Source organism: Diabrotica undecimpunctata, chromosome 3 (genome assembly GCF_040954645.1).
Source record: "Diabrotica undecimpunctata isolate CICGRU chromosome 3, icDiaUnde3, whole genome shotgun sequence".
Taxonomy (NCBI): domain Eukaryota; kingdom Metazoa; phylum Arthropoda; class Insecta; order Coleoptera; family Chrysomelidae; genus Diabrotica; species Diabrotica undecimpunctata.
The window spans coordinates 146,961,016-146,982,577 of record NC_092805.1 but is presented as its reverse complement, the minus strand read 5'-3'; the positions used below and the strand labels follow the sequence as shown (position 1 = coordinate 146,982,577).

General features: G+C 34.0%; 1 protein-coding gene across 1 annotated transcript in view; it reads right to left on the bottom strand.

Moving 5' to 3' along the window:
- Nucleotides 1-21,562, bottom strand: part of 5-HT2A (5-hydroxytryptamine receptor 2A) — a 449,669-nt gene that overhangs the window by 89,954 nt on the left and 338,153 nt on the right. The window contains exon 4 of the mRNA XM_072524904.1: nt 4,088-4,312. Within this exon, the coding sequence (XP_072381005.1) occupies nt 4,088-4,312 (225 nt within the window). The remainder of the gene's footprint in view (nt 1-4,087; nt 4,313-21,562) is intronic.

The window sequence follows — 21,562 nt, the reverse complement described above, 5'->3', positions numbered from 1 at the left end:
CCTTATTAAGGCGAAATATGTATAAACAGATACATAGACGCTTTGTACGTGAAATCAAATCTTGACTGTCTTTTTCATTTTACTATAGAAATTGAACAAAAGAATAAAATAAATTTGCTCGATATCACTCTAGATCGCAATAATAACATATTTAAAACTATGTGGTTCAAAAAAGAAACATGGTCTTCACGATATCTCAACAACTATAAATCTCATCATCCATTCTCCCGTAAGAAGTCTGTAATTATAAGTCTTGCTGATAGATCTACCTGGTCTGTGTCGTTTTAACTGACAAGAACCACGTGTTCAAGTCGAGCAAGAAACATGTTGCTCTTCAAGTATTAAATCTTTATCCAATGTCATCGACCTAGAGTCACATTAGAATTTAAATTTTGAAACATGTAAAACCATATATTGATGTCACAGCTACTTTTTTAGTGTTAGCTTCAATTACAAAAGAAGGCACTGAGGATGATCTGAACAAGATCGAAAACGTCACGTTATGCACCTGTGTAAATTTTAACGACACTTTTTAAAAAAGTTTTAAATTAAATGTTTTATACCTTCATACAAATGTGAAGTGTTTGACTTCTGTATAAGTTTTTTAAACGATGGTAGACAGCCTTAAGATGCTGTGGATATCTTTTGTTTTTAAAAATGTAAAGCGAATTATTGCCTCCCCCAGATACCGCGAGGCAGACCTTTGAGGTGTGGGATTCAGAAATTTTCTTACCCACCTATGGATCATTTCTTTTTGTTTTATTATTCGCCATGATAAAAGTGGGGGAGGGGAATGGCAGTTAAAACACAACGCTTGCCAGACGGGTTGGTGAGTTAGTTATCAGCCGCCCATTCTGGGCCAGACGCTGTTTGTAGCCGTCTACTCTGGATCAGACGCTACTTTTAATTTTATGCTAACCCTAAAATCGGGGGTGCTACTTCCGCCATATACACCGTGCCGAAGATATTCTCCTCCGCCGTTGATACCGTTGTGGTCTTCATCCGTGACCCTGGACAAGGGACAGAGAAAACAAAAGTGAGGGATGTTAGACAAGAAGTTGCAAAATTAAAATGGAGATTTGCAGGACACAATATAAGACAAAAAGAAGACCGATGGAACAAAATTCTTATAAGTTGGAGACCGTGGGAATATAAACAAAGCAGAGGAAGGCCCCAAATGAGATGGGAAGATGATATCAAGAAGCACGTGGGCTCTAGGTGGATGACTATAGCGACAGACAGAGAAGAATGGAAAAGGATTGGGGAGGCCTATGTCCAAAGATGGACCGAAGAAGGCTAATTAGATAGATAGATAGGTATACAGCCAACTACTGGGATTTTCCCATTAATTTTTTACTAATTATAATGTTCCTACTATTTGACTTTATTTTTTAATTTGTTAATGTATTTTATATACATATTTAAAAGAATATGAAATAAAAAGTCTTTGTTGTAACGGTAAAAAATATTTTTCTCTCGAATATAATCGGGAATTCTATTTTTTTTATTTACAGACCGACTGAATCGAATCTTGAAAGTCGCAGCAGAATTTAATAACTACTTGATTGATCGGAAATTGCAACACGAATGAAAACATAAAGAAAAATTTGTGTTCGGGAAGATTAAAACCAGATGGCTTTTACGGTAGTTGTTATTATTATTACCCAGCAAGAGAAGTATTCCTGGGCACGAGATAATAATTTTTTTCTTATTAATACTACAAAAACCAAATATTATATTAACACAATAAAATTTAAGTAATAGTTTACCGGCTTTTGTTAACATTACTTAAAAAAACTAAGACACTTGGTTATTGTACGCTGTTACGTAGGATTCGAACAAAAATGAAAAAAATTGCTTAATTGGAAGCTGAGAAAATACATTTGTATTACGAATACCGATTTTTATATTTGAAATTCAATTTTCTTCCATCTAATTTTTTGGTATTTTTCAAACGCAATAACGATGGTTTTTATTATTATAATATATGTCATAAATATTTTAAAGATATGAAAATTTTTATCAAGAAAGAGCTCCAGAAGAAAAATGTTAAAAGATTATTATCCTATTATTTATACCTTCGTCGCATATGCTGGTCAACTTTGACCAGTTGTAGATCAGGAACACCTGCTTGTAATTAAACTTTTTTTCTTTTACATAAGAAACGTCTTGCTAAATCCTTTTTAATGCTGTTTCAGCTAATAGTTACCGAAATATTCTAATTGTTTATAAGCCAAAAAAATTGTTTATAATTTTAAAACATTCCTGAGACCGTCTAAATAATTCAATTCCAATTCCATACAGCCTCAACTTTTATATGGTCTATTTTTTGTTAATAAGATTTTAAAAAAATATTTATTTGAAATCTATTACATCAATTTTAATAATATTTGGTGTACAATTTAACTGTGTCATGAATATTTTCCGAACGAATTATAAAGGTCCTAAGTGCAATTTAAGTCGTTAAAAAACGTTGATTAAAAAAGACTTATTTCCCCGCTATTTGTATTTATTGCAAAGGCAATAAATTAACACATTTTTAACCAGACGTATGGTATAAAAAATTCAATTTTTTCAAGTTTTAGTAATTTTTAAATAATTTTAATTTTTTTATTAATGTTTTCTACATATTTAAAAGGAAAAGTTAGTTAATATTACTAAAGATATCACCTAACTAGTTCTGCAAAAATCCGAATGCCACCTTCCACATTCAAATTTAGTCGTTTTTTTACAGATCCGTACCGATCTGTAAAGGAACTATATAATCAAACCTCTATTTATTCAAGTCGTCAGAGACAAAAATTCTTCCACTGAACCTCTAAAAATTATACGAACAAGCTGAAATTTTCAAAAATCTCAATTTTAGGACCCCAAATAGATGCAATAAAGTTTACCATTCCAACCCCTGGGCTTATTCCTAAAACTCTGGTAGGGAGAGGGGACGAAAAACAAGATTTCCAGTAATCTGTAGAATCGCAGAAAAAAAATGTTTCAAACGAGAAATATAACTGACACAATTTTAAATAAAAATAGTTATTAGCACTTTTTCTATAGAGTGCACCGTTCTCTTAGAAACAAACAATTTTAAATAAATTTTGTATTAACTCGATGGTAAAAATTCTTCTGATCTTTCGATCAGAATGTCCTATCAACTAAGATAAAAATGGGTTTTAAAGGTGAGGAAGAACATTATAGCCACAAAAATAAATATCTGAAGAAAATCAGGGATATCTAGAGGGAAAAAAAACCAACAATTAAATTAGCACTATAATGGAAATGAAAAAAACAATACCAGACAGCATCCATCAAAAATAAACAGTTATATATCACCTACAGCACCTAAACAGAATCAAAGCAGAGGAAGAGAGCTGGGAAGGATTTAAGTAATGAGCAATCGAGGAGATATTGTATATTGGAAGACGTCAAAGACCTTTATATAATAATAAAGTGTATTTGGTAAAATTTAAGAAGGAAGCAAGTAAATATATTTGGATTTAATGTATTTGTTGAAACTCAAGAGAATTTTGAAGTCAAAGAAAACACGTTCTCTAAAAAAATGAGAAGCATTGTTAGATAATCGTTAGAGATATGAAGAATCTAAAAGTTGCATTCTACAATATATCTCTCATCTAAGCAATAATCCGTGTCGAATTGGTTTCTTTTACTCATAAAGAGTAAACCAAAATAAAAGAAAAGACAGTTAAGATATCATTTTATGTATAGTGCCTCTGTATATTCGCTTATACATATTTCATCTTAGCAGGAATCATAAAAGCGACTGGTACAGAAACTCTTACCCTGAAAACAAATCTTTTCCGTCAAAAGAACCAACACTAAAATGGCTTCAATATGGACGATATAGTGAAATCTGATATAATAAATCACGAAAGTATAAATCCAAAGATGTCTATTGATGGAACCAAAATTCAGATTTTTGCTTTAATCTGTGCTTTCTGTTAATTGAAAGGCAAAACAGACGATGCTAAAAGATGTAAAAGAGATATGAAAAATCTAAAAGTTGCATTCTACACCAATTAATAGATACTTTAGTGTTATATTTTAGTTATTTGTATATAAAAGAGCTTACCTAATACTGTAATTGAACTAGAGACTAACATGGACAGCAACCACACTAACGCTATTTTAAATACAACGGTCTTTGTTGTGGTACTATGTCTCGTTTTGAGTGGATTTCTGATACCAAGGTACCGGCCTAGGCTGATGAAACACATGTGCATTATTGAAGATGAGCAGGCCAAAACGTCGCAGGTCACGTAAACGTTACACCAGACAAAACCAAAGGGCCAACTTCCTGAAAGAAAACATTATGTTATTCAAAATGTTTATAGTAAAATATTAAAATACTATTAAACCATTGAAAAAAATTGTAATTTTTTATATTGGAAGTGGCTGTGCAATAAAAACTTTATTGAGAGGAATTTTAGTCACTTCTACGCAATATAAACACAAATTATATACAAAACCTAACTTGTTGTTTACAATATTTTCCTTTTATCAAAATAATAAAATTCCTGGAGTAAATAGTTTATTGGTAGCTAATAGATAAGTACACTTGAATTAACTTAAAACTAGCTTCCTGTACTTTCCAAGGAAAATTTTCTAATTAGACCACAAACTTAGAAGAGTTCAACTTAAAGTCTTCTTCTTCTTCTTCCTACTTTATAAAAAGGCTTAATGCCTGTTTTACTTTGGTTTTTAGCCTCAATTGACGTTGTCTGATCATCTTTTCCTCGGTCGCCCCAATGATCTTTTTCCATTTGGCGATTTGTCTCTTGCTATTCGTACTATTCTATTTTCTGTCATTCTTTCGATGTGTTGATTCCATTCCACTTTTCTTCTTTTGGTCCACGCGTTTATTTCCTCTATACCACATCTTGCTCGTATTTCCTCACTTCTTACTCTAACCGAGTTTGGTTTGTTATTTTTTGTAAGACTTTTATTTCTGTTGTTTCCAGTAGTCTTTGTATTTTCGCCGTATCTGCTCTTGTTTCCGCTGTGTACGTCATTATCGGTCTTATTGTTAATTTATATATCCTGGTTTTCGTTTCGGTTGTGAGGTATTTGTTTCTCCAGATTGTGTTGTTGAGACATCCTGCTGCTCTGTTTGCCATGTTTACTTGTTTTTGTACTTCTTCTTCCACTTTTCCGTAGCTTGACAGTTTTATTCCCAAGTATTCAGTTTCCATCACTTGTTCTATTATTTTGTTATTTACGACTAGTTTACATCGTCTCGGTACCGCTGATATCACTATCGCTTTAGTTTTCTCTGTTGAGATTTCATCCATTATCAGATTAAATATTAATGGGCTCAGCGAATCTCCTAGTCTAATGCCAGTTTCATATTTGATAGGTTTCGATAGTTTTCCTTTACATCCTACCATAGCTATGTTATCTTTATATATATTCTCAATGGTTTTTACTAAATCCAGTGATATTCCCTTTTCATATAATAAATGTATCTCGTCCCGAACTCTCACTCTATCAAACGCTTTTTTCAAATCTATCGGACACATATATGCTGCTTTGTTGTATTCCAGCGACTTTTTTTTATTTGTCTTAATACAAAAACTGCATCCGTGCATGATCTTCCTGTCCGAAATCCTTGCTGTTACTCTTGCAGAGATATTCGTTCGTTTATTTTTGTCGCTATTATTCTTGTTGTCAATTACTGAAATTTCTTATTAATCTTTATTTATTTAATCTTTAATTAACTTAAATTTCTAAGTGCACAAATAAAACTACTATTCATCAAAAAGATTATTGTCTTGTACCTCAAAACATGTACCTTTATACCTAGGTGCTTACACAAATATAATTCGAACTAGAAAATTATTGTCTTTGAACAACCCTTTTGGGTAACTTGACATATAAAGAATAATTATTATTAATTAAAGTAAAAGTGATCAACGAGGTTTTCCATCTATATCTATTTAAAAATTTTTCATAGAAATCTTAGTAAAAACGCGAAGTCTCTCAACGTTGTAAAACAAAATATATCAAAGTATGAAAATGAAGTGCATGAGAGTTGATATACACAGAGATGTAGATACACAGCTTGAAAAAATAATTACATTATTAGATTCAAATCACTGGATAATATCATATCATTTTAAGCTTAATGTAATAATTAACAAAACAATATCTAAAGGTATATCAACAATTTACAATAATATAATTATAATTTATATAATTTTTATTGATGCAGAACATTTACTTAACAATTAGTTGTGGAACTTAGTATATATTAGTTTTTTTAGGAAGTATGTTAGTCAAATACAAATCAATCTTTTAAATAAAACATTAAAACGAATCATTGACCAGTTCTATTGAATCCCAAAAAGCATGTAAATAATTCAATCGGCTATTTTTAGCTAAGTGTGGTTAAGGTTATGTGAAGGGTTAGTTCTAGTGGCTAAAGGACGAAGAAGTCTGAAAAGTCTTGATCATCCGTGTACCTACACGTGGTAACCATAGACATAATACAACTAAACTAAATGCAATAGAATCGCGTTCCTCCAGTGCGACAAAAAAACTGACGCAAAGAAATCTCTGCATCTCTCTCTGATTTGCCAGGTTTATCGACCACGTGACCTCAGTGACCACTGAGAAGGTCACATGCTTCATAAACTAGGCTCATTAAAAAGAGATGCAAGGACTGCTTTGCGTCAGACACTGGGGGAACGAGCTGCTATTGCAACGATCAGTCTATATTTGATTAAATATCTAAGGTAGTAACTCTGTTAACATAACCCTCAAAATTTTTGAATAAAATCCTTTATAAAAAGGTATATAAAAAACCCAGTTGGGCTATTTTGAATTGACAAAACGTTTTCGGAATAAATATTCCATCATCAGTGTCTAGTTAATACATGGATGTAGCCACTAAATATGTGGGTAAAAACCCTTTAAAAATTATTAAATAAAATTTGGTTTACATTATGTCTAATTTACAGTTAAGATGTTAAAGTTACCGTTGGATTGGTAACATGGCGTCATGGCGTCATTTTCGCCATGTTACCAATCCAACGGTAACTTTAACATCTTAACTGTAAATTAGACATAATGTAAACCAAATTTTATTTAATAATTTTTAAAGGGTTTTTACCCACATATTTAGTGGCTACATCCATGTATTAACTAGACACTGATGATGGAATATTTATTCCGAAAACGTTTTGTCAATTCAATATAGCCCAACTGGGTTTTTTATATACCTTTTTATAAAGGATTTTATTCAAAATTTTTTAATATATGGTATACAGCCAAATACAGGAACTTTGTTTCCTTGTGGACTTCAAAATTTTGTTATTTGATTTAAAGTTTGAGTAGAATTTATTTGAATAAATATCTGTTAAATACGAATACCATCACTGTTATTTACAATTCCAAAGTATTGTGAAATACATAGATAATTTCCGTATACATCATAATTTTGAAAAGTATTTACAATCATATATTGACACACGTCAATGCTTACAATCGCAGAAATGAGATTAAACCTTACTTTTAAGTTGTATTACGTTCCTGAGAGATAACTCTGCTGCACGTGTCATAAATTGGCGTGGAAAAAATATAAAATTATAAGCAATGCGTTACGTTGTGTATATTTTGTATTATGTTCTATTGTTGTAACTGACTAAAGTCCCAACTGGGGACATTTTTATTGCGTAGCCTACCCTGTACACAATTTTTTTCTTCATTACGATATACTTAGCAGATATAAATCATTTTTTGACCAGTACGAATGTAGTTCAGGATTTTACATTAATCCCGACGAAATTTTAACAGGAAAATAAAGTTTGGTATTTGTTGTAGGTTTCCACGATATTAATCTGGCATTACTTCCAATGTTATCGGGTATAAAGCATACTTGTTTTTTGATAATATGCAGAATAAAGTTTATAAGAGTTAATGGATTAAATATATTTTGAGGACCATTAAACTGACTATTGTACATATACAGTGTGCGCGTCTATAGTGTTCGTAACTATAAATTATTTAATTAAAATTGTGCTTTATTCCCACTAAATAGAGTAGGTTACAAGTTGTAATAAATAAAATAAGGCCTGTGTATATTGTTTTATAATATGTTACTGATGTAATTGTTTGATATGCAAATCGGGCGCTGTTTTGTAACATTATTTTTAATTGGATCATATGGCAAGTAATACCTTAATGAAAGCTTTTGTGTCACTTAGTATGTATGAAAATGTAAACAACATATAGACCATTATTAATAATTTGGTATTATTTTTCGTTTATAAAATACGGTCTCTAAATTAATTTAAAATTATAGTTTACCACATTCTGATAGCAATCATTTGTTATATGCTTGGTATGTTAGACATAATTTAAAAGCTCTTGTGACACTTAGTATGAATTAAGAAAAAAGAAAGAGTTAGTATTTCACTGTAAGTCAGTTTAAAATAATGTTTACAATTTTATAATCTCAATTTTAAAACGAGGCAATAGAATCGAATCTAAATCAGACATCCAAACTCAGACTTGGTGAAGCAAACACATTCTAACCAAATGGAGAATAAAAATCATAAATTGTTCTATTTAAGTGTCTTTGTAAAGATTACTCAAATATTTCGAGTACTGTAAGGTTGCTGGAAGTAGGTTCTTTTCAATGTTAAGTAGCTAAGTAGCTGTCTTCTTGCAATTACACACAAGTTGTGTGTAACACTCAGCATCTCGTGCTACAAGAACTATGACACTTCACATTTGGAGTTCACGTTACAAAATATTTAAATAATTATACAATTAAGGGAGAGGCTGGAACAGTGGCCAATCAGGTACAGTGGCCACTTTTAAATATTTTGTTGTTGTTTGATATATACAGACGCGCCATCTAGTAAGTAGGTAAGTTTAAACATCTGTTCAACCAATAATAATATACATATTAAATGTTCTGTATGTTTAGTGGTATACAGTATAGTATTTAAAACTTGCAGGTGATGCAAATTATGATCTATCTACAAAGTAGTAGATTTTAGGTTATGTCTTGTAAACAATGAGCTTTTGGTACAGTGGTCACACACTTAAGCAGGAACAGTGGCCACTGCTTTTGACAAAAAAAGTGGTGGCCACTGTTCCCACATACGTTTGTAAAAAGCAGTGGTCATTATTCTTTCTGCAAAAATTATCAAAAATAATTTTGTTTTAGATAGTAATATGCCCCGGAAAATACCAAAAAATCCAAAATAGATGAAAATATGAGAAAAGTGATTTATGATGTTTGGGAAGGTGGATTATCACAAAAGGCTGCTGCTTTAAAATACGACATTCCACGCACTACGTTTAGGAGATATTTTAAAAAGTGCAACAAAAATAAAAATAATATAAATTGGACTTCAGGTGTTCTTGAGGGAGCTCCAAGATTAACACCAAATTATGGTATCAATCAAATTTTTCTTCAAGTGAGGAAAAAGAACAGAGTAATTATTACATACGATGACCAAGCTTCATCATGGTCTCAATCCGAAAGGTGCCAGACAACTATCTTATGATTTGGCAATTGCTAACAGAAAAAAAATACCAACTTCATGGGAAGAAAACAAGATGGCAGGCAAGTTTTGGTTTACAGGTTTTATAAAACGAAATTCAGAATTATCATTACGATCAGCAGAAGCAACTTCCCTAGGTAGGGCAATGGGGTTTAATCGACCAGTCGTTGCAAATTTTTTAAGTAATCTTAAGAATATTTATGAAAAATATGCATTAACAAATAGTCAAGTATACAATGTTGACGAAACAGGGTCTTCGTACTGGAAGATCGTGTACAGATGCAATATTCATTATAAAACAAATTACTGAGAAATGACTAGAGTATATTAGACCAGCATTTCTGTGTCTGATTGACCTGAAGAAAGCGTTTGACAGAGTAAGACTCAAAAAAGATGTAATCCATCTTCTGTATAATAGACAAGTTCCCCTAAATATTATAAAAACTATCGAAAACATCTACCAAAACAACAAAAATGGAAGTCAGAATAGATGGACAACTTACAGAACCTATAGAAATAGGCAGCGGAATAAGACAAGGGGATTCATTGAGTCCCATGTTCTTTAATTTGATTATGGATGAAATCATCAAGAATCAAAGAAATCAGAATACTCTGTTACGTAGACGACCCAATATTGATAGCCCAAGATGAAGATAGTCGGCAAAGCCTGGTCCACAGATTTACCATAAGAGCAAAAGAATTTAATATGACAATCTAATCTCAGAAATCTAAAACAATAATAGTCAGCAAAGAACCAACCAGATGTAAAATAGAAATTGATGGCATGGTATTGAACAAGAGATGGAAATAAAATACCTGGGAATTACACTGTCTAGCTATGGAGACCTGGACAAAGAAGAGAGAGATCAAGTACAAAAAGCAAATAGACTGGCAGGATGCCTTATTACCATTATATGGCGAAACAAACACATTAACACTGAGATGAAGTCAAGAATTTATAAAGCCAGTGTAAGACCAATTATGACATATGCCTCAAAAACAAGACCCGACACAGCCACAACGCAAAGGCTACTGGAAACTGCAGAGATGAGAGTACTGAGAAGAATTACAGCAAATACGCTGAGATATTAAAAGAAAAGTGAAGACATTAGAAGAAAATGTAGCGTACAGTGTATAAATAAATGGACACAAAATAGAAAAAAGAGTGGAATAATCACATAAATAGAATGGAGGAGACTCGTGTCGTCAAAATAGCAAGAGATAAGTCACCAATCGGCAGAAGAAGTATCAAACGAAAGCGCAAAAGATGGAGTGACAACCTTCCATAGAGGTATTCATCCGCCAATGAACAAGCAGAATTGCTTACAAAGAGGAAAAAGAAGAAGAAGAAGAAGTCACTAGAACAACATAAAAAGAATGTAAAGGTGTCTTAGGTACTAATGAAATAATTTAAGTTTTACGGTTGAGAAAAGTTGGAAGGTTGGACGGACTCTAAAGGGAAACTGTTTATACTTCAGATCATAAGGATCCTGTTAATAAAATATGTCGTTTAGCAAAATATGTAGTTTTTCTTGTTTAAAGTCATGTTTAAAATATATTAAGAGTCTTCGTCATTGCCCGTTTTTAAGTTGAAACAGATATCATTTTATATTTGTCAAAGAAATTTGACGACATTATTCCAAACTAAACTGAAATGGAAAACTCCAATATTTCAAGAGCCAAATTTGTCACATTGCTATTTATCACTTTCAGATATTATTGCGCTCCTGTCAGTTGTGTGAAAAATGTTAACGCCGAAATGATTGAAACAAGTTGAATATAAAGTTTTAATTGATGTTTTGAAAGTTAGGTATATTAATTGAAACAAGTTTATTTGTTTTTTAAAGTTTTAAAGTGTATAGTATGTTATGGAATGGTTTCATATATTTTTTATTTAAACAAATAAAGACGCGTTAACTGCTAGCGGTGGGACATACGCAACATAATATAAGTTAAACAAAAAATATACAGTTCACAATTTGGTATATAATTTGTTTGTGTTAAGAGAAATTAATAATTTTTCTAAATCAGATTTAAATCAGATGTTAAGTTTTAAAATTGCCACTAAACGAATTTGCAATTTTTTGTTGCAGGAACTTTATTGCATAATAGGCACTTTATAATGACGTGTTTAACTAAAAGTAAAGGTACTACAATTAGCAAATATATTAGTAAAGTTCCTTTCTTGAACATATTAGTAGAACATAAGTCTACTTAGACTTCTCCAAAGCTTTTGACCGTGTTCCAAAACGTCGATTACTAGCTAAATTGGATCACTATGGTATCCGCGGTAAGTTGAACATTTGGATTGAAGATTTTCTATCCGATAGATACTTCAGGGTTCGTGTTGGGGAAGACCACTCACTAGATAAGCCAGTCAAGAGTGGAGTCCCACAAGGATCAGTACTTGGACCGCTACTATTTTGAGTCTACACTAGTGATCTTCCGCTCATCGTATCCAGTAAGGTTTCCATTTACGCTGATGACACAAAATTATATGTGAATCCAACTATTAACCAACATGTTCTTCAACAAGATCTTGACGCAATATTCAAATGGTCCTCAGAATGGTTACTTCCGCTTAACATTGAAAAATGCGTTGTTTTACATATCGGCAAAAATAACCCATCACTACCGTACTTTATTAATGGACATCCCTTAAACTCGGTAACCTCCCACAATGATCTCGGAGTGATAATTAATAGTGACTTAAATTGGTCTGATCACATAGTGTCGGTGTGTAAACGTGCAAACTCGAAACTGTTTTTGATCCGTAAATGTTTTACACGTATATCTCTAACTTCTGTTAGTAAACTTTACTTAATATACGTTAGACCTATTCTTGAGTTTGCCGGACCAGTGTGGAATCCAGATCTCATTTGCGATAAAATCTTACTTGAAAACGTTCAGCGTAAAGCTACAAGACTGGCATACGGTCGTGTAAGACCTAACTATGAAGATAGATTATCCATGGCTCATCTTACTACATTCGAGCAGCGACGTCTTCGAGGTGATCTAATTATGTCCTTCCGTATTTTAAAACATAACTTTGGGAACCTAAGCACTATATTCACTTTGAATCAAGACGAAAGATTAAGAGGCCATCGATACAAATTGAAAAAAGAACAAACTACTGCAAGGTCCAGGGTGAACTTCTTGCCAAATAGAATCTTTAATATCTGAAACAATTTGGATCAAGACACCATATCGGCAACTAGTATTAACATCTTTAAAAATAAACTTGATAGTGGTTTATTTTATTTATAGGATTTTTTTTCTTTAACAGCATTATTTATTTATTTATTTATTGTCTCACCATTCAACTTTTGTATGATATACTTAATTGTTTATGTTTACTTTACTTTATAATTGGTATTTTTGTTTTTTTTTTTATTTTTGATTTTTGGGCATAATAGGAGCTCGCTCCTCTGCCCTTATTTGTAATATAATAATAATAATATGCTCATCTGTAAGTATAGTATGTCCTATTCCTGGTATTTAAAATAACGAATTTAGTTCCTACTTTTTCAGGAACATTCCTTTAATTTAGCGACAGTGACATTTCAATTCTTCTGTTCTCCCAGATATTACAAACATATCTTTTGGTGTCTGATTTGTGATAATTCACGGTTCTTGGTAATTTGTTTTTCCGGGGTAATTGGGCTTTTAGTATGGCAAGAGGAATGAGACGAGATGAGAAGGGTGGCACAGTGGACGAAGTCGTTGATTCCTAATCTGAGAAGTTGGATGGACTGCGGGCATCTGCGTTTGGATTACGTCCTGACGCAGATGCCCCGGGATGTGGCTTTTTTCCTGACGCAGAAAATGACAAATGGCTGTACTGTGAAATATCGGACACTGTTTCATACACTCTATTGGTATGCGATAGATATATTGACGAGAGGAGTGTAATCAGTTACGGAACTAGTGGAGGAGATGCTTAGGTTGCCAGATCGGTTGAGAGCAGTTTAGATATATGTGAAGAGAACGGAAAAAAAGAAACAAGAAGATAAGGCAAAATAAGAATAGGACGAGATTGAACATGAACAAAGAGAAACAAGGGGGGAGAAGGATTTAGTCGTAGTGAGAAAGTGCAAGAATGTGTGAGAATTGTGCGAGAATAAAAAAACGGGTGAATGCTAAGATTACGTCCCAATCCGGTAATTTACAGTTGAAAAGGGTGTTTTTTAGCAGGTAGATCTCTGACATTGACTGCGATGGTCATCGAACAAAGCCTACATGAATATAATCTTGGCCACGCTAGAGGAATCCTGAATAACCGAGGCTTAAAGACAGTTCTGCTTACCTTCTGCAATCGATGTGTATTTTAAAAATTTTGTCCACTCTACCAATAAAAGACAAAAAAAGGGTAATTGGTTCAGTGAAAAAGTTATTAGCTGCTGTAGCAGATGCCAAAGAATGAGCTTTTTCGGTACCATTTATTCCCACATACGAAGGTACCCATATAAACGACATATTTTTATCTTTTATAGGTAAAACAGTTCTTCTTTGGTTGATAAGTATCTTTGGTATCTAAGAAGTAAACTGTGGGAAGTATACAAGTTTTTTTGTATAAAACCTACACTCTTTTTCTATAAAAACATTCAGTTGGAAATTAAAATGGCTTTTTTACGGGTAGTTCCTTAATTGTTTTAATATGTGATGAATGGAACTAATTTTTTTATTAAAAATGCAATTTTTTTGAATTCCAAGAAAAAACTTGTTTTCGCCAGATATAGTCAGCAGCATGTCCGCCTCACATCTTGATAAATGCATCAAAGTATGGGGAGGGACATTTTGGATGTTAAATTTTAAAAAGCTTGTTGGATAAGGAAGGGATATGTGGCTTGTTTGAAAAACTTGTTAAGGGGCTGATCCATTTGTAAAGGTTTAATTATTTAAGTAAGATAATTTAGATACATAGAGTAGATAAATGGAGAGGAAGTAAACTACTTTAATCTAAGCCCATTTAGACTGTCGGATTATAATACGAAGTTTAACCAGGATGATATTCCTTATGCCTTTTTGTGTAATAAACCTAACCTTCTCTGATATGCTATTCTTTTACTGTGTTCCTGGAGATTCAATAAGTTATATTTAATTATTTTAATATCTTTTATTTTTACCATTTCTGTTTGTTCTGCTTCTTGCCTTTCGTTGGTTTAGATGTGATAAATGCAAACATAGTTTTACTGTGACTGTATAATGACCTAATGCAAATTCGAGTTTTATATAAACTATTATTTTTTTGGAACTGCAGATGAGTTGTAGGTAAAATCTGGGTGCTGAAACAAAAGTAATCTGTTTGTTATGCACATCAGTGATACGGTACAGCACTTTGCAGTAAAAGACAACTTTGCAATTTTATTTGACCTCTTTTACCACTCTACAATACGACGAATAACGCCAGAGAGTGTTCAGACCACAGAACTATAGCATTGATGAGCCACACAGTATTTTTAAAAATAATTCACAAAAGAATATTTAATAAATTAGAAGAGGACATAAGCGCCACATAGTTTGGATTCAGAGGTGGACTGGGAACACGGGAAGCTTTGTTTGGTCTGAGTGTGTTAATGCAAAGATGTTAGGATGTAAACCAAGACCTCTACGTAGGTTTCATAGATTTTGAGAAGGCCTTCGATAAAGTCAGACACCAAAAGCTGTATGAAATCCTAAGAAGCAAAAACATCGACAGTCGCAATATTAACATCATATCCAGGTTGTACTGGGGACAAACAGCAAAAATCAAAGTTGATAATAAGTTAACCGAAGAAATTGAGATTCGTCGAGGTGTGCGTCAGGGTTGTGTGCTTTCTCCACTATTATTCAATATATATAGCGAAACAATATGTCAGGAAGCGCTCCTAGAGCAAAACATTGGTATGAACATTAACGGAGAGTTAATTAACAATATACGATACGCTGATGACACGCTAATAGTAACAGATAACCTAGCAAATTTACAGTTTTTGATGGAAAACATAAACACCCATACCAATAAGTATGGTCTAAAACTGAACATCAAAAAGACTAAATTCATGATTGTAACAAAGAAGCTATACACCAATGTGAATTTAACCATAAATAATCAGCCAGTTGAGTGTAAGAGTTACGTCCTACAAATATTCAGGGGTTTGATTCACTGATACTAATGACCAGACAAGAGAAATCAAGAGGCGAATAGAGATAGCGAGACAATCGTTTGTCAAAATGAAAAAGTTCCTATGCAGCCGGGACATAAATATAAACTTAAGAACGAGAATGTTAAGGTGCTATGTTTTCTCCGTTCTTCTGTACGGCATGGAAGCCTGGACACTGAAAAAGATAATAATCAAAAATATTGAGGCATTCGAGATGTGGTGTTACAGGAGAATGTGGAAAATACCATGGACATAAAGAGTAACAAATCAAGATGTTCTGCTGAAAATGGGGAAGGAATGCGAAGTCATAAAAACCATACAAACGAAAAAACTGGAATATCTGGGACACATAATGAGTGGAGAGAAGTACTCTCTGCTTAAACTCATAATCCAAGAAAAAATCTCGGGAAAGAGAAATGTGAGACATAGGAGGATTTCCTGGTTGCGAAATTTAAGGGAGTAGTATGGGTGCAGTTTAATACAGTTGTTCAGAGCTGCAGCCAACAAAGTAAAGATTGCTGTGATGGTAGCCAACCTACGATAGGAGACGGTACTGCAAGAAGAAGACCACTCTACACATGGCACTCTAAAGACAAGCGCTTCTAAATATGATAAAATAGTACAGGAACGGTATCTTAAGAGACTAGGATAGACCTTGTTCGGCTGGAATTATTATTTCAGAGGTATACTTTATCATAATCCTGAAACTTAAAAAAGCAAACCATACCTGGAGGCAGAATTATGAATTGAATAATCACGCAAATACTATAAGAAATCCATCTTTCAGATAAACTCATATATGATGCCACCAGAACTAACCTCCACTGAGAAGATTTATACAACTATAGCATCTACAGAACTAAAGATCCCGAACAGGAATGGGGACTTGATTTGGTTTACTGAGGGATCTAATACTGCCCATGGTACTGGATCTGGAATCTTTAAGCAAACATATAATTATAATAAATGATACAGCCGAGGTCAATTTAAAACTGTGTTCCAGAATAAAGTTTTTGCTTTAGCTGCCTGGTTTAATAAAAACCCCAAAGCAAGAATAAAATCATAAAGAGAATCAACATTTATACAAATAGCCAAGCGGCTATTCTGGTCATAAGGGATCTACTTACCAAATTAAAACTAGTAAAGAACTACAAAGATCTCCTCATTATCCTGTCAAATAACAAAAAAATGGTTCATATGGGTACTGGTTCATGAAGGGTTACATGGCAATGATCGAGCAGATTTGTTGGCAAAACAAGGACTAAATACTGAGCTTTGATGTAATCCTATATTCACATGCACGTTTGAAATAATACTAGTTGCTACTTTCTGTAACATATTTCTTATAATTTTTTTACATATTTTTTATCAGCTGTCTTATAATAAATACTACATCTGTTGTTGATCTGCCTTACATAAATCAAACTTATTTTTAAGTAATTCGGTTTCTTTGCATATTCGTAATGAAATGACAAACCTGTACAATATATTACGCCAGATAAGTAAGACAAACTGTCTTACACTAAACAAAATTCAGTGAGACCTGTGGATTCTGAGGGATAGGGGAGGGAAAGAAAGGTTGACACCAGAAACGACAGAATACGCCGACATAGGACAAAAATAGTTGATATAATGATATAATGTATCACATAGTCTTAATGGAGATGGGCAGGTCACATAGCCCGAATGACCCACAAACGTTAAACCAGAAGACTAATAATAAGGGGACCCATAACTTTGCTTTGTGCCCTTCAATTATAAAAACTGGCAGGACCCTGGTCTGCCTGGCCTTTCGGCATACGACCGTTAGCGCCTCCACTGCCGCTACGAGTCCGACATCAAAATGAGGGTGGCGCGTTGCATACGCATCGCGGTGCTCCACCCTCCCCATAGTACCTGTGTTGCTATTACCTCACCCATCCGTTATGCCCTCCCACGGGCTGACAAGTGACGCAGGCAGAGGAATTTCCACCTCGCACGTAGACAGGTCGTCGCCGAGGATCTCTCATCTACCACTTTTTAATCTCCAGGCGGGTATGTGCCGAGACACCGACGCCCCTATTGGTGGTGTAAGGCCAAAAGAGGTATGTACGGGCTCAGCTCGTTCAACCTCGCCTAGTTCTCTTGGAATGAGAGTAGAGTGAGACTAGGAGTGTAGACCGGTGACCGTGACGCCTATGCGCCTCGAGTGCGTTTCTGCAAACCCGACACCTCAAGCGACGGCTCTCCACCTCTCGATTCCTACCCATTAGTCGCCTCTTACGACATGCAGGGTCTTTTGACCTCGGCCGTATTCTTATCTCCACGAGCCGAACGGAAAATAGAGTAACTTAGTGGGGATTGCAGAAGTATAGGTAAACCACCAACCAAATGAAGCAACGATAAAAAGATAATGACAAGCAAGCAGTAGCTTAGCATGGCTAACCGATGACGTATCCGTCTATTAATTACTTTGTCTCATATTTTTATGGTTATTGCCCTGTACATTGCGTATTATTAAACCCCTCATATGTTTTTGTAAAAAGGTACTACTATATAAATGGCTTCTTTATTCGTCTTGCCTTTGTCATACTTTCATAACTAAATTAAACAAATCTACTAGCCAACTTGTTTACAGCTCTCCCACAGCTATCCACTACAGAAATATTTCGTCCACCTGTCTTTTTTTTTTCCTAATTTTTAAAAATGCTTAAACAGCTTCCTCTTGAATGAATTCGGTAGACTAGTAAAACTACTCATTAGCAAAATTGAGCCAGCTTTTATTTTTTTTGATTCTTCTTCTTCAAGTGCCCTGTCCGTTGCGAACGTTGGCTATTAACATGGCAATTCTGATCTTGTTTGCGGCGCTTCTGAATAGTTCGACCGATGTGAGCCCGAACCACTTCCTCAGATTTTGGAGCCACGAGTGTCTTCTCCTACCTGCCCCTCGCTTACTGTCTATTTTTCCCTGGACAATCAATTGCAGTAGACGGTACTTATCGTGTCTCAATATGTGGCCTAGATATTCAAGCTTTCTTTGTTTAATTGTATTCACGATTTTTTTCGTCCTTTCTTTCGATTCTTTGGATGACCTCTATGTTGGTGACATGTTCGGTCCAGGATATACGAAGAATGCGTGGGTACACCCACATTTCGAATGCTTCTAGTTTTCTCGTGAGCGTCTCCGTCAGCGTCCAGGCCTCCACACCATATAGTAAGACCGGAAAAATGTAGCATTTAACTAGACGTAGTTTTAGAGGAAGAGACAAATCCCTGCTTATGAGGAGCTTTTTCATATTGCTAAATGCTGCTCTAGCTCGTTCTATTCTCGCCTTAATTTCTGTGGCCTGTTCCCATTTTGCATTTACGTTGGCGCCAAGGTACACATAAGATTCTACATGGTCAATTAGTGTGTTACTTACGCGTAACTGTCGAGCAGGCTGTTGCTTCCTGCTTGTCAGCATCGAGCATTTTTTTGATAGGTTAAGAATTTTTGAAGAAAGATTTAATTTCATAATTTTTTTGTTTTGAAATTAAAATAAATATTAATAAACAAGTTTATTTGCTATTTACCTTGTATAGATATAGGTACAGAGACACACGTAATATATTATGGAATATATATTTTAAACAGCAAACGTCATAAATCTTTTAATTTTCCCAAGAATTTATTAAAAAAGTTTTAATCATCCAAAAAACCTTTCAGCTAAGCTCCAAGCCTGACTTTACACAGAAGTTATACCCATTAGTCAAATTTAGCTAATATTTCACTAATGATTACACCAGAAACGCAATTGTGAAAGGATGACCCTTTTACCGCGTAAAAACCGCAGGCCCCTTATTATTTTGATCCATCGGCCGTTTCTCGGTAGTTAACTCAATCAGCGATTTATTACGTTATGGTTTTAATGGCAAAACCTCGTGTGGGCATCAGATTGAAAACGTTGGCTATTATACAGCTATAAAGCATATAGGATTTTCCAACCGGAAATATTCCAGTACGATAATAAAAATGCTGTCAAAGCAAAGTCATGTTTGCAAACTGAAATGTTCATTTACTTTGCCCCATATCAATTAAATATCAATTTCCCTTCCTCTATACCAACGGAGTGGTCATATAAAAATTATTTCGATATTAACACCCGTTTGATAGCATTCCAAAAGGTTACAAATAATATAGTCACGCTTGACAAAAGAGATCCAATTGATGGAAAATGAATAATTTTCAAAAAAGTCAACGTCTCATGTGATGTGTGCGAAACATTACACGCACTATTGAACAAATTGTTAGCCTACCGGGTGCCATCTTTTTTGAAGTAGAAGATTATCGCAGCGAATTCATCTATATTATCCTCCTGAGACCTGATGTCCAATTAAATGGACATTAACGTTTTATATATTTTTTTGGAAAGAACTAAATTTACAACGCCGAGTCCCACGGTCCATCGTAGTGTATATACAAGTGACCCTGACAACAGCGCGCCGTATTACTGTGACCACATTATAACTTAGTTAACCTGTTAATCTCAAGTGACAAAAATGGCGGGCAGTTATAGAAAAACAATTGATGGTAAGTAGCTAATTTTATTAGATTATTAACCTAAATGTTGCTTAGTCTAATAACTTAGGATATTATAAATGCATTCATGCGATGTAGTTGTCTTATCAAACCATTTTTAAATTGTTTTTTATCTAAAACGGGGATGTCCTTTTTTATGGACGTCAGGTCCTTACGCATACATAAAATATTATATTAGACTTTTTTGTTTCAGCTGTGCTTGGTAATAAAAAATATTTAAGACCCGAAGTTGACATTGAAAGACTTCTTGAATGCCTGGAAAATTCAGATATAGACTTTTCAGATTCTGAAAACTCTGATGACGGCTTTGATCCAAATGAAGAATCGTATCAGCCTCAGCAATCAGATTCGGCCCAACATACAGATGATGAACAAGATACAGAAATGCCACCCGAAGATGAATTAGATAACGTGCCACTCAGTGAACGAAAAAAAAGGAGAACCGAAATACATGGAAAAAAATGGGTGTTTTTGTCCCTCAGCATATAGACTTTACTGGAATTGTCGATACAGTCTACGAGAGGCAAAATTGGAAAGTTGAAAACTATGTCGGTATGTATTTTGATGATTCAGATTTTGAGAATATTTGTAATTGTACAAATATTAAATTTTTGCAAGAAAAAGGAAAACCTTTGAACGTTACTCTAACGGAGGTAAAAAAATTTTTTGGAATATCTATTCTAATGTCCTGTCTGAATTATCCACAAATTAGAATGTTTTGGGCTAAGACAACAAAAGTCAACAGCATTGCACAAGCCATGACTCGTGATAGATATTTTCAAATCAGGAGCAACTTAAAAGTAGTTATTGACGCTGATGTGCCTCAAGATCAAAGAAATGCTGACAAATTATTTAAGATCCGGCCTTTAGTTGACAGAATACGAAGAGGTTGCTTGACACTTCCAAGATAAAGTGAGGTTGCTGTGGACGAACAAATGATACCTTTTACGGGCGTGTGTAACATGAAACAATTTGTTCGAGGTAAACCTAACCCAGAAAGATTAAAAAATTTTGTCTGTGCCACTCCCAAAGGATTAATATTAGACTTCGATATTTATCAAGGGAAAAATACATTTCTGCAGAATTATGATGATGTTAAGAAGTTAGGTGTTGGTCCATCCGCAGTTATTAAGTTATCTACAACGTTATTAGAAGGAACACATGTGTTCATCGATAGATATTTCACCACCTTACCTTTACTTGAGTACATATTAAACAAAAATATTTTTTTAACTGGTACAATAATGAGATCCAGAATACCCAAAGCATACCCAAAGCAGTTCATGTAACATCGGATAAGGTGATGACTCGATTGGGTCGTGGTTCATCTG